At 39.2% G+C, this 16916-nt stretch overlaps 2 protein-coding genes across 7 annotated transcripts in view; one reads left to right on the top strand and one right to left on the bottom strand.

Moving 5' to 3' along the window:
* Window positions 1–16174, bottom strand: part of NNT (nicotinamide nucleotide transhydrogenase) — a 38976-nt gene extending 22802 nt beyond the window's left edge. Inside the window, exons 1-10 of one of the 4 annotated variants that reach the window (XM_027635300.1) lie at window positions 15154–15272; window positions 12866–15072; window positions 10705–10834; window positions 8290–8519; window positions 6952–7169; window positions 5499–5586; window positions 4804–4892; window positions 3536–3723; window positions 2675–2808; window positions 747–938 (exon numbers count right to left, since the gene is read on the bottom strand). In XM_027635300.1, the coding sequence (XP_027491101.1) occupies window positions 747–938; window positions 2675–2808; window positions 3536–3723; window positions 4804–4892; window positions 5499–5586; window positions 6952–7169; window positions 8290–8519; window positions 10705–10714 (1149 nt within the window). In that variant the 5' untranslated portion in view covers window positions 10715–10834; window positions 12866–15072; window positions 15154–15272. Of the gene's footprint in view, window positions 1–746; window positions 939–2674; window positions 2809–3535; window positions 3724–4803; window positions 4893–5498; window positions 5587–6951; window positions 7170–8289; window positions 8520–10704; window positions 10835–12865; window positions 15073–15153; window positions 15353–16011; window positions 16080–16128 lie in introns of those variants that run through there. The other 3 variants (XM_027635298.1, XM_027635299.1, XM_027635301.1) reach the window with 3 other exon arrangements.
* A 150-nt stretch (window positions 16175–16324) lies between these two features.
* The window catches only part of PAIP1 (poly(A) binding protein interacting protein 1), a 24588-nt gene continuing 23996 nt past the window's right edge, over window positions 16325–16916 (top strand). The window contains exon 1 of one of the 3 annotated variants that reach the window (XM_027635303.1): window positions 16325–16430. The gene's annotated coding sequence lies outside the window, so the exon portion shown is untranslated. Of the gene's footprint in view, window positions 16435–16916 lie in introns of all 3 variants that reach the window. The other 2 variants (XM_027635305.1, XM_027635304.1) reach the window with 2 other exon arrangements.

The raw sequence follows: 16916 nt of genomic DNA, 5'->3' as shown, positions 1-16916 counted from the left end.
TTTCTGCAGACCAAGCATAATGTCTCATATTTTTTGCTGTTCTCCAGGTATCCAGAGAGGGAACTGTGGAGCTGTCAGTCCCAAGCTGTACACAACGGTGGTCTGGGAGAGCTTAAGTCAATGTAAGTCTCCTCCAGAGTAGCTATCATAAAGTATTAGCAACATTATGCACCAAAACTCAACTGAAATTAATACGTCTTACCTAAACTGCAAATTATTATTTCCAAATAGTTATAGAAGGAGAGCCCTTACTGGTTGATTTCCTGAGTTTGTATTTTATTATTTCCTAGTAAAGCTTAAAGTATCCTGCATATTCTAGTTTCACCAATTTTTTCTGAAGTTACCCTTACTATAAAAGAAAAATGTATTTTAAAAAATTAAATAAAAAATACAGGAAGAATGTTTTTCTGGTCCTGTAATAAAGTCTCAAATATGTTTTAAATAATTATGTTTTTATCACACGAATACAACAGGCAAACTTTATCTTTTTGCTATTTTTCAACAGTTGATACATTAGGTATTTGTTTAACCTTGACAAGAAGACAAATCAAAGAGGTTTCCCACAACAAAAAGGGACAGAGGAATGCTCAGCTGAATAAACACAGAATTATCCACACTCACACTCTCATCAAGCCACCTCTGAAGTCTGTGGACATGCAGTATCTTCAAATGCATTTCGAAGAGACAGCAGTGATAAAGGTTAAAGATGTACTTACAAATTAAGAAGAGAATATTTACCGACTTACCTTCATTACTACAGTTCCTCTAATAACATGATCCAGAGTCCCATAATCAAATTCATCTTTTGGATCAAAGTAGAAGTTCTCTTTGTCAGGACTAATAGCCTTTAGAAGTTTGATAATATTATTGGAATACAGGGTACTGGCCTGAGTAGCCATTCTGCTAGGCAGATCTGTGTACCCAATGTGTGTAACACCCTGAAAAAAAATCCAAGTAAAATAATAAGGATTTGTACAATCTCTGAAAGAGCATCATCTTTTCCAGTATATCCTTCTGGAAATACATATCCCAACTCTTGCATTCATTTCTGTTCATCCCACTAAAACTGCTACCTGTTCTGACATTCTGACATCCCACTAAAACTGCAGTTCTGACATTACTCAGACAGGGGAGGATTACTCACAACAGTTACAGAATTCATCATGATCAAACCCAACACCTTAAATGCTATTAGCAACAAGCTCTTCCTACACAAAGAGGAAGGCATATTGGTGCAAGAGCTTGTCTTCTCCAAATCCTACCATGCTCTCAGAACTTAACTTCTTTAAGCAATCAGGTAACAGATTATCCTGCCTAATGCTTGGTATCTTCTCCGTGTTTCTGGAAGGCAAGCACAGAAGCCAACTTTCTATATGCCAGCAGAGTGAAAGGAGCTTCTCAGAGCTAGCTAGCTGTGCCAGTAATATGTCTGGGTTCATGTGTATGTAAAAATGGAACATAATAGATCCTCACTGTTTAAAGAACAAATGAGAGTACACCTGGTTATCAGACTTTGGGAGGAAGCGGAAGCTGAGGCTGGTATACACTCATAAGTGTTCAAGCAGGCTTGTGTTAGAACACTGCTCCCACAACTTACAGTTAAGATCCATGCAAGCTTCCAGAACTCTGCCTTCTTAATGCAATGCTCTGGTACAATCCTAATACTTCTGCATTGTTGCCATTTTCCATAGCACAGTGCCAGTACACTAAATCCAGGGGTAATACTTCTCCAAAAGCACCCCATATAAACTCTTCATGGAAGTACGTGCTTACTTGTCTTCTATGTTCTCTAGTTTCAGGTTTTAACCAATGACATCAAAAGCCCTAGAAAGCCACAAAGCCAAATGTAACACGAGTCTTTAATATATACACAAAGAGCCCTGCTTTTGTTAATGACAACCATGGCAGCAACATCCTACAGGCTTCACAAATAACAGCATTATGTCCTTGCAATACCAAGCAACAACCCTGATAATCTGCTACCAGATTTTTATAATTGCTAGTAGATTTCTCATAAGTACCAAAAATAAAACCCAAAAAGTAGAAAAACAAGTTCTCAACCAAACCAGTGAACACCAAAGCAAGACCAAAGTAGTTCAATGCAGAGCCAAACTGCTTCCTTTAATGAACCAATTTATAGGACACCTAGTTTGGGTTACAAGTGTTTTGGATACTCTACAGAAGACACACATTCTTGAAGCTAAAGACATACAAAGCCAGCACCCTCCTGAAGCTGAAATTGTACTGAACTAAGCCAGAGACTTTGTACCGAAGTAAACATTGACACAGTCTGATCCTGCTTAGCTTACCTATGGCAGGGACTGTCAACCCCCAGTCGTGGGAGGTTATAAGCAAGTCAAAGAACCTATTTCTACTACTATCTCTTTTAGGTCAAACCACACCTTCAGCTCAGCAGAGACAAACCACTGGACTCAGAAGTCTAAGTAGCAAGAATTCCATAACATCCATTAACAAGCAAATTAACACAACACAAAGGTATTTGTTTCTTTAAAAGTATTCAAATCCATATACATGTTACAGTGACCAAATGCAAATGTAAAGGATTCCTTCAGCCCAAAACAGCAAAATCAGCTACTCATTTTCAGGATCCAGTTTACAAAACACAATGTGAGTTCAGGCCAACTGAGAACAAACTGCAGATTAAAATGCTTACCTTATGAACATACATTTCTCCAGGCTTTGTAGTCTCAATATTTCCCCCTGCTTCTGCAGCTAAATCCACAACAACGGAACCCTCCTTCATTGATTCAATCATGTCTTTCTTAAACAAGATAGGAGCTTTTTTACCTGACAAGATAAAACATAGCAAGTTAAAAACAAAATACAGCTTTCTATCTGTTGAGCTCAGGAGATTACTTCTCACTTCTATCTATATTACTTTTGTAAGCAAAATTTTCAAGTAATCAGTAGCTAGGATAAAATATCACAGGACATTTGTTAAGACAGAGAGAAGAAATGCTAGAACATCCTGCTCCAAAGCATATAAAAAGTTATGCATGGGCAGTCTACCAAAGATGCTAGCAAGTCCAGTTTTGTCAGCAAACTGATAACATCCAATCTTACAATTCAAGTCATAACCAAAAACAAGCCTCATCATAAGTTATTGAAATACAGATACTGCGCAATACAAAACACTGAAATATAAGCTCTACCTTACTACATTTCAATTGCAAAGACAGTACCATTTCAATCAGACCTGTTTTAGTGCACAAGTTGTAGAGCAGAAGTAGCAGTGATGCAGTAGGTATGCAAGAGAATTATATATTCTTACTTTATTACTATCTACTCCTTGTTTAACAAGAAAAACATGATGGTATTGAGCCAAAGACTGATACTTTATGAAAACAAAAGTTTTTAAAGGAGGCACACACTTTAAAACCGGGCATTTATCACAGAAGGGTGGAAGTTAACGCTCACATAGACAAAATTCACTAACCCTGCAGGTGCAGCTCCAAAATATGCCAACTTACTTACTTAGATAAATAAAAATTAGCATTTTACACATAAAACATACCTGGAATCAGTGCTGTAGTGATGATAATATCAACATCTTGGCACTGTTTGGCAAAGAGTTTCATTTCAGCTTCAATAAATTCTTTGGACATCTCTTTAGCATAACCACCTTGTCCCTCTCCAGATTCCTTTAAGTCTACTTCCAAAGGCTCAGCACCAAGAGACTTGAACTGTTCCAAAGCTGCAGCTCTGGAAAAAGAAAATTGTCGAAGAGGAAGCCACCACTTTAAAAATACACCATGACTTTACCAGTGTTTTCAGTAGCAGTCTTCAGATAAGAGATACAAAACTTATTCCAAGATTGAGGAGAATATAACTAAAGTCCTCAACTTTCTGTATTTAGTGAAAAGAGTAATTGCACCACAAAATTTAGGTTCCAGACAGACTTGGATAAGGAATGAAGGCAGCCTACAGTTTCCTGTATAGTCAGCAGAGTTGCTCCAAGAAAAGCCTCAAAAGGGAAGATTTAACTGATGCCTAGCTCTGCACACACATTTCTTATGCCATGACTAGGTAAATCCACAGCCCAAACTTAAGTGTCTAACATGGGTGAGAAATACACAACCTGTGGTGCTGTCTTTAAACTGTGAAATGGGAAGTAAGTCTAGTAAGTCCTATTTTCACAGGGAAAATTGCTGGGGTGGGGATGTTTGGAGTTGGGTTTTCTAATAGTTATTCTGTAATTTATTTTCAATCACATGACATCACAGTAAATATTGAGAATAAATATCAGCGTTATGTGAATATTCACAACACGCAGAGAACTCGGTAGAAACGTTCTTGCATCTCAAGATAAAAGTATACAGGGTGCTCAAGTAGGGAATTTAAAAGATCTAAAAAGTTTTAGACCGATTTTGACCACGCTTTTATGAAAAATAACCTCTTTCCAGTTTCTTTTAAGACATATGCAGGTTTTCTAAGAAACCAGAGTGTTTTTCTCATATTGCACATCATAAATCTGGAGACATATTAATTTTCATTCTTTCATATTAGATATAGCTAAGTAGCACTAGATGCCACTTCTAGAAAAGCATATAAGTACAAAATTTTAATGTGAATACTGTATTAAGCATGTAAAAATTTGATACAAGGCCGTTTAACAGAAAAGAACTAATCAAGTTTGCAGTCTCTGCCATCTATAAAAAGAAAAATATTTTTGCTCTCTAATTTTCCTAGTCTATTGCTCTAACAAATGGCAGTACAATTTCACTGCAATACAAACAACTTAAAAGTAGTTTTGGATTGTTATTACTATTTTCTTACACCTACCTAGTATCAAATCCACGAACCACCGCACCCATCGATTTCGCTGCTCCTGCAGAAGCCAGGCCAGCAACTCCTCCTCCGATGATCAAAACCTAGAATGATAAATCTCATTAAGCAGCCATTTAAACAACATACCTCAGGACACAGAAAACAAAATTACTTTGGCAAAACTGCCCCATAAATTAACAGTTTAAAAGCTGTAACTCCTAATTTCACATATCTAAAAGCCAACTCATCTGTGGCTAATAGTCTATGTAAGTAAGTAGCAGTTTTCTCCTTGATTTATCTTCCTTTTTTATTTCCTTCTCTAATTCTACTTGCATTTCTCTTCAACCCAGTTCACCTGTAATTCCAATTAAGTAAACCTTTCCACTGCACCCTTCAATGCCCCAGAAATCCCAATATCTCTGACTTCTCTTAACTGTTTTCTTTCCCCATTTTGAAAAAAATAAATCCACCTACACATGGCTGGTCTGATGTTTAAAACTAAGCGAACTTAAGTAAAACTCAAACTGTTCTATTATTCCCAAAACAAGGTAACTACAGACATGAACAAAAAATGGTGTGAGAATAACTACAGCAGTTTCTAAAGTCTCTAGAACTAACCCCAAGGCAGAAAAACAAATAACACAGTTTCAGCAATGGTTACCTAAGCTCAGGAACTCATATTCCTTTGCCATGGGTTTAACTGCACATACCTTTGCTGGAGGAACTTTACCAGCAGCTGTGATTTGACCTGTGAAAAATCGACCAAAGTGATTTGCTGCCAGTACCACAGCCTTGTAACTGTCAATTAAGGATGAACATATATTAGTATTCTCTCAAGGTTCAGTAAAATTCCATTCATGACATCAATCAAAAGAATGAACATTTGACCATAGTATGTGTAGAATATCTTAACATTTTACTACTGAGTACAAGTTTAATAGTCTTTCTTCATATTTCTTGCCTTTTTTTTTTTTTAAATCATTGAATGCATTTTCAGACATAATTTTTTGGACTGCAGGATACTGGATGTCCGCAACTATTCACTCTTTCAAATAAAATTTTACCCAAAAAATGCATGCCTAACTTGCCAAAAGTTAACTCTCTGGTCTTTGAAACTATCTTCAAAGGCTGTAACCTGAGGCCAGTTATGGAAGGAAACAACGAATAAGTAATTGCAAAACCCTGAGTAATTCTGCAGTAAGCTCACTTAGAGCAAGCACACATTCAAAAAAGATATTCTAACCCTAACTTTGCAAAGCCATATGACTCAGGACAAATAGTGCAACCTTGTTACTTCATTTGCCCCATCCAAGAATGGGTGGCTGGACGCCAAGTTAACACCAGAGCAACTATCTGAAAATGAAGATTAATATGTAATTTTGTCTTTTCTTAACAACAGTGTACATTTTCTTGCACTTTTACTAACAGTGTTGTGGTTCAACAGTCCCATTCCACTTTTTTTCCTGTCTCTAGAACAGGCATATGGAGGTCTGTATGCCACAAAATTAGTTCACCTTTGGAATACAGTTTGCAGATTTTATACCTTTAAATACATTATGAATGTCTATATTTTAATAAAATTACACCAAATGAAAACTGAAAGAAGTCATTAAACATGTATGTGGATGTATTCTGCTTGTGTGCACAAAATCTGGAAGACTTCTCAAAGGCTTTATTATGCCTCAGAGACATCATCAAAGTTAAAAAAAAAGAAAGTCAGTCTGACAATAATATTTTAAATCACTGTAATACCTAAATGTTAGCTGCAAAGTATGAGGATATGGGACAGTATTTGATCTTTTGTTTGTATCTGCCATGGTAACTGCATTCATACAGATCCTTCCAACAGACAACCTGTGTTCAAGATGACTTAATGATATCTTAACTGCTCTGACCCAGTTCAGATCAAAGAGGCACTATACAAAAAAGTCAGGGAATTAGAATTGCCTCCAGTTTGTTTATTTTTTTTTTAAACTTTTGTTCTCATCTGCTGTAAAGCTGACCATAAGAAACTACTGCAGTTTGGCACCTCCAAGAGCACCATCCTCCTTGAAACTACTGCATGAAAACAGAGATGTAGAATTGTTTTAGATATACCTAATATCAAAGTACATGATTTTAATCCAGCTATACTTAGTGAAGCTGAAAAAAAATAAATCATACCCAGCAATGTTGGCCATGGAGCTAAGTGCATCATATCCCTGAGCAATGGTGACCCGTGGAACCTGATCCATAGCCAAGACAGTAGCTTTTTTTTCTGCTAGTTTTTTCAGGAGGTCTGGATTTTGTGCTGGGTAGACAAAACTAATCAGGGTCGCCGCCGTCTTTAAAAGATCTGCCTCATGTACACCTAGAGCCGAGTTGTATATAGGAGCCCTCACCTGAAGAAGGACAGAAGTTTCTAAGTCAATCACAGGAAAGAAATCAGAACACACCCCACTTCCTTTCTCCCAGCTTGCAGTCTGGCCATTCCCATTCACAAAGTACAGAAGGAAGCACATATATCAAAGGCTGTTTATACAACTGAACTGAGTAACTGCCCTTCTTAATTGCAGTGCACATACTGGAATTAGTTCTAGGTGGACTGGTGACAGGGCAGTAGTTGTCAGCACACACCTTCAGAAAGATCTGATGGCTTTTAACCAGCAGCCACCGCCTTTTCTAACAGACAGCTACCCTCAAAACTACCATTTTTAAGCAAAATGGTTACTCAACACATATGCCAATTAAGTTCTACAGGCTAAGAATCACTAATTAGGTGGCAAGGCATGACTACATACAGGGAATTTCAAGTCAGATATCCAGATAGTAATCTCCATCTATGTTCACTTAAGTTTCTCATTTTTCTTCAAAGAGAAACCTCCTTAAAAGGGTTGTTCACAAAGCAGCTCACAGAAATTCTGCCTTCAATCCTGATGTGTAACTTCAAATAGAGCAACTACAGGAAACCTCAACATTAAATTTAAGGTGGTTTTGTTTTTTTCCTTCAGGACTCTGCACAACCTAAAACCTCTCAAGTAACTTCATTTTTAGTAGTTTTCCCAAATTAGCTATAACTCATCTAGTGACAAATACTTTTGAAACACACTGAGTTGTGGAACTGAAAAAGTTAGAAACTTGTGTCTTCAAAATTCCAAACAACTATCTAAAGAGTAACTTGAGTTATGTGTTACTAAGGTTTCTTAGAGCAGGGATTTCACCTGATTAGAGTCCGCTCTAGAATACCCACTCTAGAAAACACAAGTAAAAAGTAGCTAAAAAATCTGCTAAGACATTATCCCCAATTTCTTCAACACCATCATTTACTAGTTTTTTTAATGTAGCTGCTTAAAAAAAAATACCTGAGCTACTTAAAAAAAAATACCAAAATTGAGTCAGGACTCAGAATAGAAAATACTAAAGGACCTTACTTACTGAACTTTTAGCAGACTATTACAAAAAAATAACCTATAAGTTTCTGCTAAAAAAATGTAATAGGAAATGCATTAATAAAGCAATTACTTTCACAATCAAATCCGAAGCCAGGACTTCCTTGGTCCCCTGGATCTTTGCTCCAACTTCTCTGTAATGGTCATCCGAAAATTTGGAGGCTTCTCCAGCACCAGATTCCACCACAACATTGAAGCCTTGTTTAACCAAGGCTTGAACTCCAGCTGGTGAAAGAGCCACTCTCTTCTCATTCTCAAATATCTCCTTGGGGACACCAACAGTCAACTGTTTATAAGGAATTCCTGTAAGAGTGGCAGATAAGACAGCATTAATTGTACTAGAATAACTAATCGATATTAAGGGCACTCTTCAATGTCGTACAGACACATGCAGACATGTCACAGTTAGCAATTCTCCCTCCTGAGGGAAGAGGAAGCAGAATGCTATTTTCTAGGAATGTAGTTCACACTTCCTTAAATGGCACCATCTTCCTAGAGATCCTTGTTCTCTTAGGAATCAGCAGGTCAGCACAATCAGCCACACAAGCAGCAACAAGTGTTTGATGCAGTTCATACCCATCAGACTTTACACAGTTCTGATTGTATAACTAGCATTCAGATTTACACAATACCTGGTGTTCTGATGATAAAACATTCTACCTTAGGCAAGGATTTAAATCCATCCCTAACCACTTCCACTTTATTGTGAAGAAATAAACAAATGAGTTTGAGCAGTGAAACTATATCCTAACTGAACATGTTTTTAGTGTCTATCAAATTACAGTTGTCCCAAATCACTATTAACAAATGTAACATACATACCATAAAGTACATTGAAAGGCACAGTTACATCAGTGAGGTACTCTAAAAGTTGCCACAGAAATGAAAAATGTGAATTCAGAAGCAGTTGAAGAATAATGGAATATCCATCTACTAGCTTCTTCAACAGTACTTCTCTTCAATATTATCTCCTTGTCTTGGTCAAAGCTCCACTAAGTAACACTGGGAAAACTGCTGAAGCCAAAATTTATCAGTTGTAGTTGACATTTTCAAATTACAAACACCTAAATTTGTTAATGTACAATTTCTGGGGTTCCAGTCTAATATCTGGGAGTTAAATTTCTCTGATCCAAACAAGTGTTTAAATATATTATTTATCAATACACAGACTCAAGCAGAGTAACCATATATCAAACTACCACACTGCTTCAATTATAACAACAGCATGCAGCCCATCACAGGATCAATCCTATATCAGCTTTCACTGACATCTATCCAGAATTTAAACCTGGATTGTGACATGACTACACAAGACATTTATTTATACCACATATATATTAATGAAATATAACTTGAGCAGTCTAAGCAGTCACTCATATTAATGATCAAGCAACAACAACAACAAAACCCACCAAACAAAAAACCTCAAACCAAAAGGAGAGAAGGTGGATAAAAGGCTGGTTTTAAGTTACAAATCTGCTTTTAAATTGTCCATGTATGTATTGTGCTATGAAAATTTGTACCAGGCAAGGAGTATTTTAGGAAGGCCTCCTTTCCACTTTCAGACAGAAACAAGCAAAAAATAAGAACTTTGAGGAACTAGGTTTACATTTAAAAATATTAAAATAGTTTTTCCATTACATAAAACTTGGGACTATAAAGTACTTAAAGTTGAAAATCTGAAAATATTTTAATTAAAACTTTCAAGATAAGCTTATAATGTTCTGAAAATACAGTACGGAATTGCTAAGAACTGGTACTTGAGTACCCACCTATACTACTCAGTCTACTAACTCATTAAAAAAAAAAATTGACCACATCCAACAAGAAGATAGAATGAAAAATCACAAGACAAAGAAGTGCATTATTTCTAATTGCTGTGCCAGGGGAGGTTTTGTTGAGCTAGGGGAGGTGCAGGTTGGACATCAGGAAGAATTTCTTCACCGAAAGGTTGGTTAAGTGCTGGAATGGGCTCCCCAGATACGTGGTCGAGTCACCATCCCTAGAAGTGTTCAAGAAATGACTGGACATGGAACTCACTGTCATGGTTTAGTTAACAAGGTGGTGTTTGTCCAAAGGTTGGGTTCAACCTTGGAGGTCTTAACCAACCTTAATGATTCTATGATTCTAGTTACTTTTTTTTTTTTAAATTTTACCTGTGTCCTTGAAATTTAACTAAAAAATTAGCAACAAATAGTTTGAAGAAAGAAGTGTTTTGATATTTTATATGTTGGAGAACATTTAAAATGTTTTAACTACAAGACAAAAACTAAATTCAGAAAAACATATGTTAAAAGAACATAAAGTCACAACAAGAGCGAGAATGCACATCTAAAACAACAGACCCACAAAGCTAACAGTGCTTTGCAATTATTTGCTTCATCAGCAGCCACTACATCTAAACATAATCGTGCAACTCAGGCCACACCCACCACAGCAGCACTAACCACCTGTCAGCTGTGGTAACTGCTGCTGTCACTCAAATTACCCTTTGTCATTTGAAGGCACCTTTCTCCTCATCTCTTCTAATTACTACACAATAAAGTCCTGCTTCTGATTTTCACTAAATCATCTTGGTGGAAATGAACTCTCTGGTCTTTCAGAAGCAGGAATGAAACCTAGAAGATTGAAATTTATTAGGATAACAAAGACCAATCGTAATTTCAGAAAGAAAGTAGCTGTAGGGTAGGATAAAAGGCAGAAAAGCTTTTCAAGAAGCAGTGAGAAAAATTAAGAACTAGAGTTCTATCTTTCCTTTCTCCTTTTGTAAGTTTTTGTAGCACCAAAATGCTGAGAGGGGGAACGGAAGTCTGAGGGGGGAAAGGGAAGGGGAAGAGGGGAGGAGGGGGGGAAGACAGGGGGAAGAGTTAGGGCTGGGGGGAAGGGGAAGGATGGGAGAGAAGGAATAAATTATAGCATACAGGGAATAGAAAGATGACTGCAAATTTAAACATAGACACAACTAAAGCTTTTATTTTCTCAAGTGAAAAAATTAATCGTTTTTAATGAAATGACAATAGATACTTCTGATTTCTTCTTCACTTGTTTTTTTGAGGAGTACCAGAATAGAAGAGTAAATGGCTAGGAGGCATAGGACAGGAATATGCACTTGCTAGACACCAAATGCATTTCCTCATTTCTCACTTCTTTCTTTCACATTGTTACACTTTGCATGCAATAAAAATAGGTACAACTTTTTCAGATAGAAAGTATTAGCACCTTATTCAGTAAGCAGAATGATCAGAAACCAATACTGAGAACTATTCCCTCCTACAATGCTTTGGTAAGACCAAACATACAAGTCTCTCCCCTTCTTTTCTCCTCTGTGCCTCTACCAAACTTAAAGCAACCAGTAAATACAGAAGAAAATGGAAAATGAACACATAAGCAAACAGATGTCAGTTTGCCAGCCTTTAGCTAGAGCAGGTATAGGACATTTTTCAAGTAGATTACCCTGACCTTTCACACCATTCACCACCAAAATGGAGCAGATGTTTACAAGTGAAAAAGATCTATGTTAAAACTTCAGACGAGGTTTTGGGAGAAAAGGGTTAAAAAGGTGAAGATTGGCAAGGAGGACTGTAAATCACTCAAGTGACCTTGCAGCTGGACATAACTCTTGGTAAGGCCTGTGTAAACAGCAGGCTGGTGATGATTTACTGGTGCCTGTGCCTCCGCTTGTGTTTCTGCGCCACAAGTTTGTGGCTGTCCCAGCTGCCTGTCTGTGCCGACACATACAACAGGGTATGATGGACAACATGTTTGGAAGCAGCTATACAATGAACAGAGATTTGGTTTGTTGAGCTCGGCAATTTCATTAAAGTCACTAGTTTGAAAGGTTGAAATCTAGGATCATAAACTCAGGATCTTGATTTAAGTTTTCATTTTGAAGAAGTGCATCTGCTATCCTTGCCGTGGGTTCAAAATTGCATGAGACTGTGAAGCTTTCAAGTTGCCTTTCTAATCCTTCATGTCAGACAAACTCTCTATGAACTGCTTTGAGTATGTTTTAGTGACTTACTGCTTTATGACATCAAGAACATTTTCCAAATACTGACTGATATACACATACTTGGAGCACCTCTTTGAGTCACATTAAGATTTTTAATAAATTGTTCATGGGAGTAGCAGATACACAGTACTTTTTTGATACAAAAAAAATCAACACCAATACAATTATGCCACTATCAGAAGTAGAATCATTCACAGGCCTTAGAAAAGAATATACACTCCAATGAAATGTTTAGTATGGTTTATACATAGACTAGAATTTAGAAAAACTAATAAGAAGTCACTGTTTCTCATCCCCTTACCATAATCTTGACTGTGCACTGAGGACAAGTATGTTCTTACTTCAAGTAAACAAAACTATGAAAGTGATCTTCTCCATGTAACTTCCATCTACAAGAATCTTAAAGAAGATTCTAAGTTAAAACTATAGCGAAAAAATATAGTTTTTTAACCTCCTTAACGTGATTTTGGGAAGTAGCCTGCAGCAAAACAGTATCAACAAATACTAGAGACTAACTTAGAGGAAAGACAAAGGAGAAGTTTTGACTATATGCCACATGTTCTGGGATGGAAGAACAGGATACGTAACCTGCCTATTTTTTATGTTACTCTAATAACCTTTAAACAAACCATCTCACCTGTTCTGAAGATGAGGACATATTCCGAAGAACACCAATATGATGTTGGCAAAAGGAGAAAAAAAATGATACAAAAGATTAAAAAAACACCTGGTCCCTCCTGTTACAGAAGCAAGGAATTACAAACTGCCTGTTTCTGAAACATCTAGTACTAGTGACTATTTGAGACAGGCTACAGGAATACGTGTTTAATCCTATATGGAAATTCCTGTTTCTAATAAACAAGTAGCAGCAAAAAAACTGCAGTAAGAAAGTTATCATTCCCCCAAGTTTACTTTTCAGATGACTCCAAATCTCTTCACCCCTCAAGCAGCTGTTACTCTTGTACATAACATAGCCTGGAAGGAATGAAACCTAATCTGAGAGAAGGAAAGTAATAATTACAGGCTTAAGAAGAATCACTGTGACACCGGTCTTTTCAGAAAACTTAGTGTTACAGTGATTTTACCAAGTGTTACTACAATCACAGGTAATTCCTGAAAGAATAAAATATAGTTATTTTGTATGCTGTTACATTTTGGTTCAAGAGCACTTAAAAAGTAAAAATCAGCAGTAGTACTGCTACGAATACATCATTCAATTGCTGTTTCATCCTTGATTTGTCCTCTACTGAATAACAAATCACATGTTGCCAAAATGAACTATAAGAACAGCTTAATTATCAACCAAAAGACTACCAAACCTGTAATTCTCCATATTAAACAACTGCATTTCATGAATACTACTAATCCTTGAATAAGGGCTCCCACACAACAGATGTGAAGGGGCAGCACCGAATGTTAAAGACATGACACTAATCAGAATTCTCCAACCTTCTAGAAAAATTTTTCAAAAGTGATTCTTAAAAACAAGAAAATGTACACACAGAGTAGCACATCAGTTTCAGTAAAACTGAAGAGATTCTTCAGTTTCATGATCAAATTTGTGGTCAAACTAAAAAAGATTGATTCCAAACTCAAACAACAACAAGGGCACTTACCTGGGACATTCAGTTTCCTAAGTGTCAGTTTAGACTCCCAAACAAGGGACAATTTTCCATGTCAAAACTGACAGATGTTTCTCTCATTCAGATATTTAATACAGAAAAAAAAAAAATTGGAGCATCACAAATCTATCAGAGCAAATAAATTCAGGTTTCACTGTGCCACTATGGTAAAAGGCCACATGACACAGATTATCAGGGCCCTCACTCCTGACATTTCTTCAGAACTTCCAAAGTCTTCAGTCACCAAGTTGAAAGGACCACAAAATTTACCACTTAATGTCAGTATTCCCAAAAGTTCTATGCAACACAGGCTTCTCAGTTATACATGCTAATTTTGTGTCCAGTGTTTTCACAGCCAGACACTTCTGCTCCCAAACAGCACTACTTTCCTAGTACTCTAAAGTATCTAATGCAGTTACCTACTGTTACATTTGGAAGAACCAAGCATCATGTATGCAATTAGTTCAACTCTCCACATTAATCAGTTGCAGCCTAAGACCCTAGATCTGCACTGAAGCAAGGTTTCTAAATTCCAAGGGAAGCATGAACCATGCAGGATGACTGGGCAAAAACAGCATTAAACCTGCATTATGTATTCTCCAGTCCTCCAACTGTAAGGCTATGCACAGCATAGAACAGAGGAAAAAAAGTCAGTTCTGATCTTCATACACCAGGCTCATATTAGAAACTGGAAACAAGGATGGCCCCTTTCACACTTCTTTTTTCATTGAAAATACCTGAACTGGTCCATTATCTGCTAAAATGGAAGTAGTGCAAATATACTAGCAAACCCTACACATGAAGATGCAGATCAAAAGTTTTCAGAGTGGTACAATGTAAGAGTTTCCTGGACAAAGCTAATAGATTTTTTTGGATGGGATAATTATATCTACATATAGTCCTGCTTGCAAGATGCTCTCTTTGTGAGGTCTGTATTTTTTTCTCACGTGCACACAAAAAGCCAGTCTACCAAAACTCCTGGGGAACTCGAGGCTTTTGACTAAGAAAAGCATTTGTTTAAATACTTCTCTCAAGCAAGAGAAGTGTTAACAGGAGCTTGGACCCCCTAGCAATAAAAACTATTTGGATTCCAAGTACTTTTAATAAACACAAACACCTTCTGTGTAAGCCCTATAAAACCAGTCTAAAAATGTGCTGCAACTGATTCAAGTATGCTGCTGCCATGATTTCTATTTTAAGTGTTTTCTGTACTAATTCAGATCTGAAAGAGAAAAAAAAGAAGAAACAATTTATATTCAAGTTTTAAAATAACAGATTATTTACAACAATTTAATCAGTTTACCTGGCTTTGGAGCTGCCTGAGACCTGAACATCTGGTGGGTTCTAAACATGCGCAGACACGACATCTTCGCAGAACGTGCGTTTGGTGGTAACACATTGCCAAAAACAGGAGCTGAGCACTCACGGACAGCAACACGCAGGAGGCTCGCCATTGCTCCCAGACCTCGCAGCAAATTCCTTGCCACGTATGGAATCCCTGCGGCGCACGCAAAAACAAGGCAAAAGCTATTAATGGCCCTGGACAGAAAGTATGTAAATGCAGCAGGTTTAAGGCCAGCTCACTGCCAGTAGCCACGACACAATCATTTCTTCCCACCTTTATCTTTCTGGCTAGAAAACAAAATCAAATTTTTGTAAGACACCTATCAGGTCAAGGTAAGTGGCCTGGAGAGGGCATTTCTGTGACTCCGGGCTGTTTTCTCTTTGCACCGTTACCCCAAAAGAGGAACTGTGACACACGTGAAAACCCGCCGCGCCCCAAGGAACCAAACAAACGCCTCCAATCTCTGCCAGAGCTCCCGCAGAGAGTTACCGCGGGTAGGACAGAGCAGGGCACGCACTCCGGGCGGGGTGCGCCGGGCAGGGGAGCCGGGAACGGGCTTCTCGCCCGGAGCCTCGCCAAGTGCCCGCGGAGCGGCCCCTCCCCGCTATTTATAGTCCGCGGCCACCGAGTGACCTTGGGCAGGCGGCTCGTCCCCTGCCGTGCACCGTGCCCTGCCCACGGGGCCGCCCGCAGCCGCCACATCCCGCTTCCCCGCCGGCAGCGCTCCCGGGGGCCCCCTTCCCGCGCCACTTTGCCTGCTCCGCGCATCCTCCCTTCCCTTCGCTCGAGAACGGGATACCGCAGCCTTTCCCTCACCAGCGGCCGCTCTCCGTCCGCGCCTGGAAAACGCGGCGGTCCCGCCGCGTCCCCCACACGACGCCGCGCACCGGCCCTGCCCGCGGCCCCGCGGGCGCCCCTCACGGCACCACTCACCAGCCCCGCGGAGCCGCCGCCGAGGGTCTGACCGACCTTGGGGCGGGGCGGGGGCGGGTCTGCGCCCGCCAACCCGGAAGGACTGAGGGGAGTGCGGGGGGTCGGGACGGCCGCGTCACGCGGCGGGTGAGGGGCGGCGGCGCGGGGCTCCCGCGGTGCTGGGCGAGCCCGCGGCGACGGCAGCGGGAGGGCGGGACAGGCGGATAACCGTGTCCAGCCGGCGGTGGCTGACTGGTGCCAGGAGGGGAAGGTCGAGGCTGGCGGAGAGACGCGTGCTGGACGTGGGACTAACGCCACAGCACGTAGGTGGTGCCCCCTCCATTATTGTTACTTCTTAAAAATGCGTGATAAAGCAGCGAAGTGTTGTACTTGAGGTGGTAGATGCGGTAAGGGAGGGTAAGAGCAAATGAGGAGCTGTGGCAGCTTGGGACATCAGGAGGAATTTCTTCACAGAAAGAGTGGTTAGACACTGGAATGATCTGTCCAGGGAGGTGGTGGAGTCACCGTCCCTGGAGGTGTTTAAGGAAAGACTGGACGTGGCACTCGTGCCATGGTCTCGTTGACATGGTGATGTTCTGTTCGATTATAGGTTGGACTCGATGATCCCAGAGGTCTTTTCCAACCTGTAAATTTATTCTGTGATTCTGTAGCTGTGCAAATAATGCATGGCTGGATGAAGAGAGCACGTGGTTGGAGAGACAATTCCAGAGGACAACTACCCAGGCTGCCCATTGCCTGCATACCTGCATATGTTGTCTAACTTCATACGATTCTGCATATGTTATCTT

The sequence above is a fragment of the Corapipo altera genome, unplaced genomic scaffold, assembly GCF_003945725.1.
Source record: "Corapipo altera isolate COAL_440 unplaced genomic scaffold, ASM394572v1 61411, whole genome shotgun sequence".
Classification (NCBI taxonomy): domain Eukaryota; kingdom Metazoa; phylum Chordata; class Aves; order Passeriformes; family Pipridae; genus Corapipo; species Corapipo altera.
This window is presented reverse-complemented; position numbering and strand designations above follow the sequence as displayed.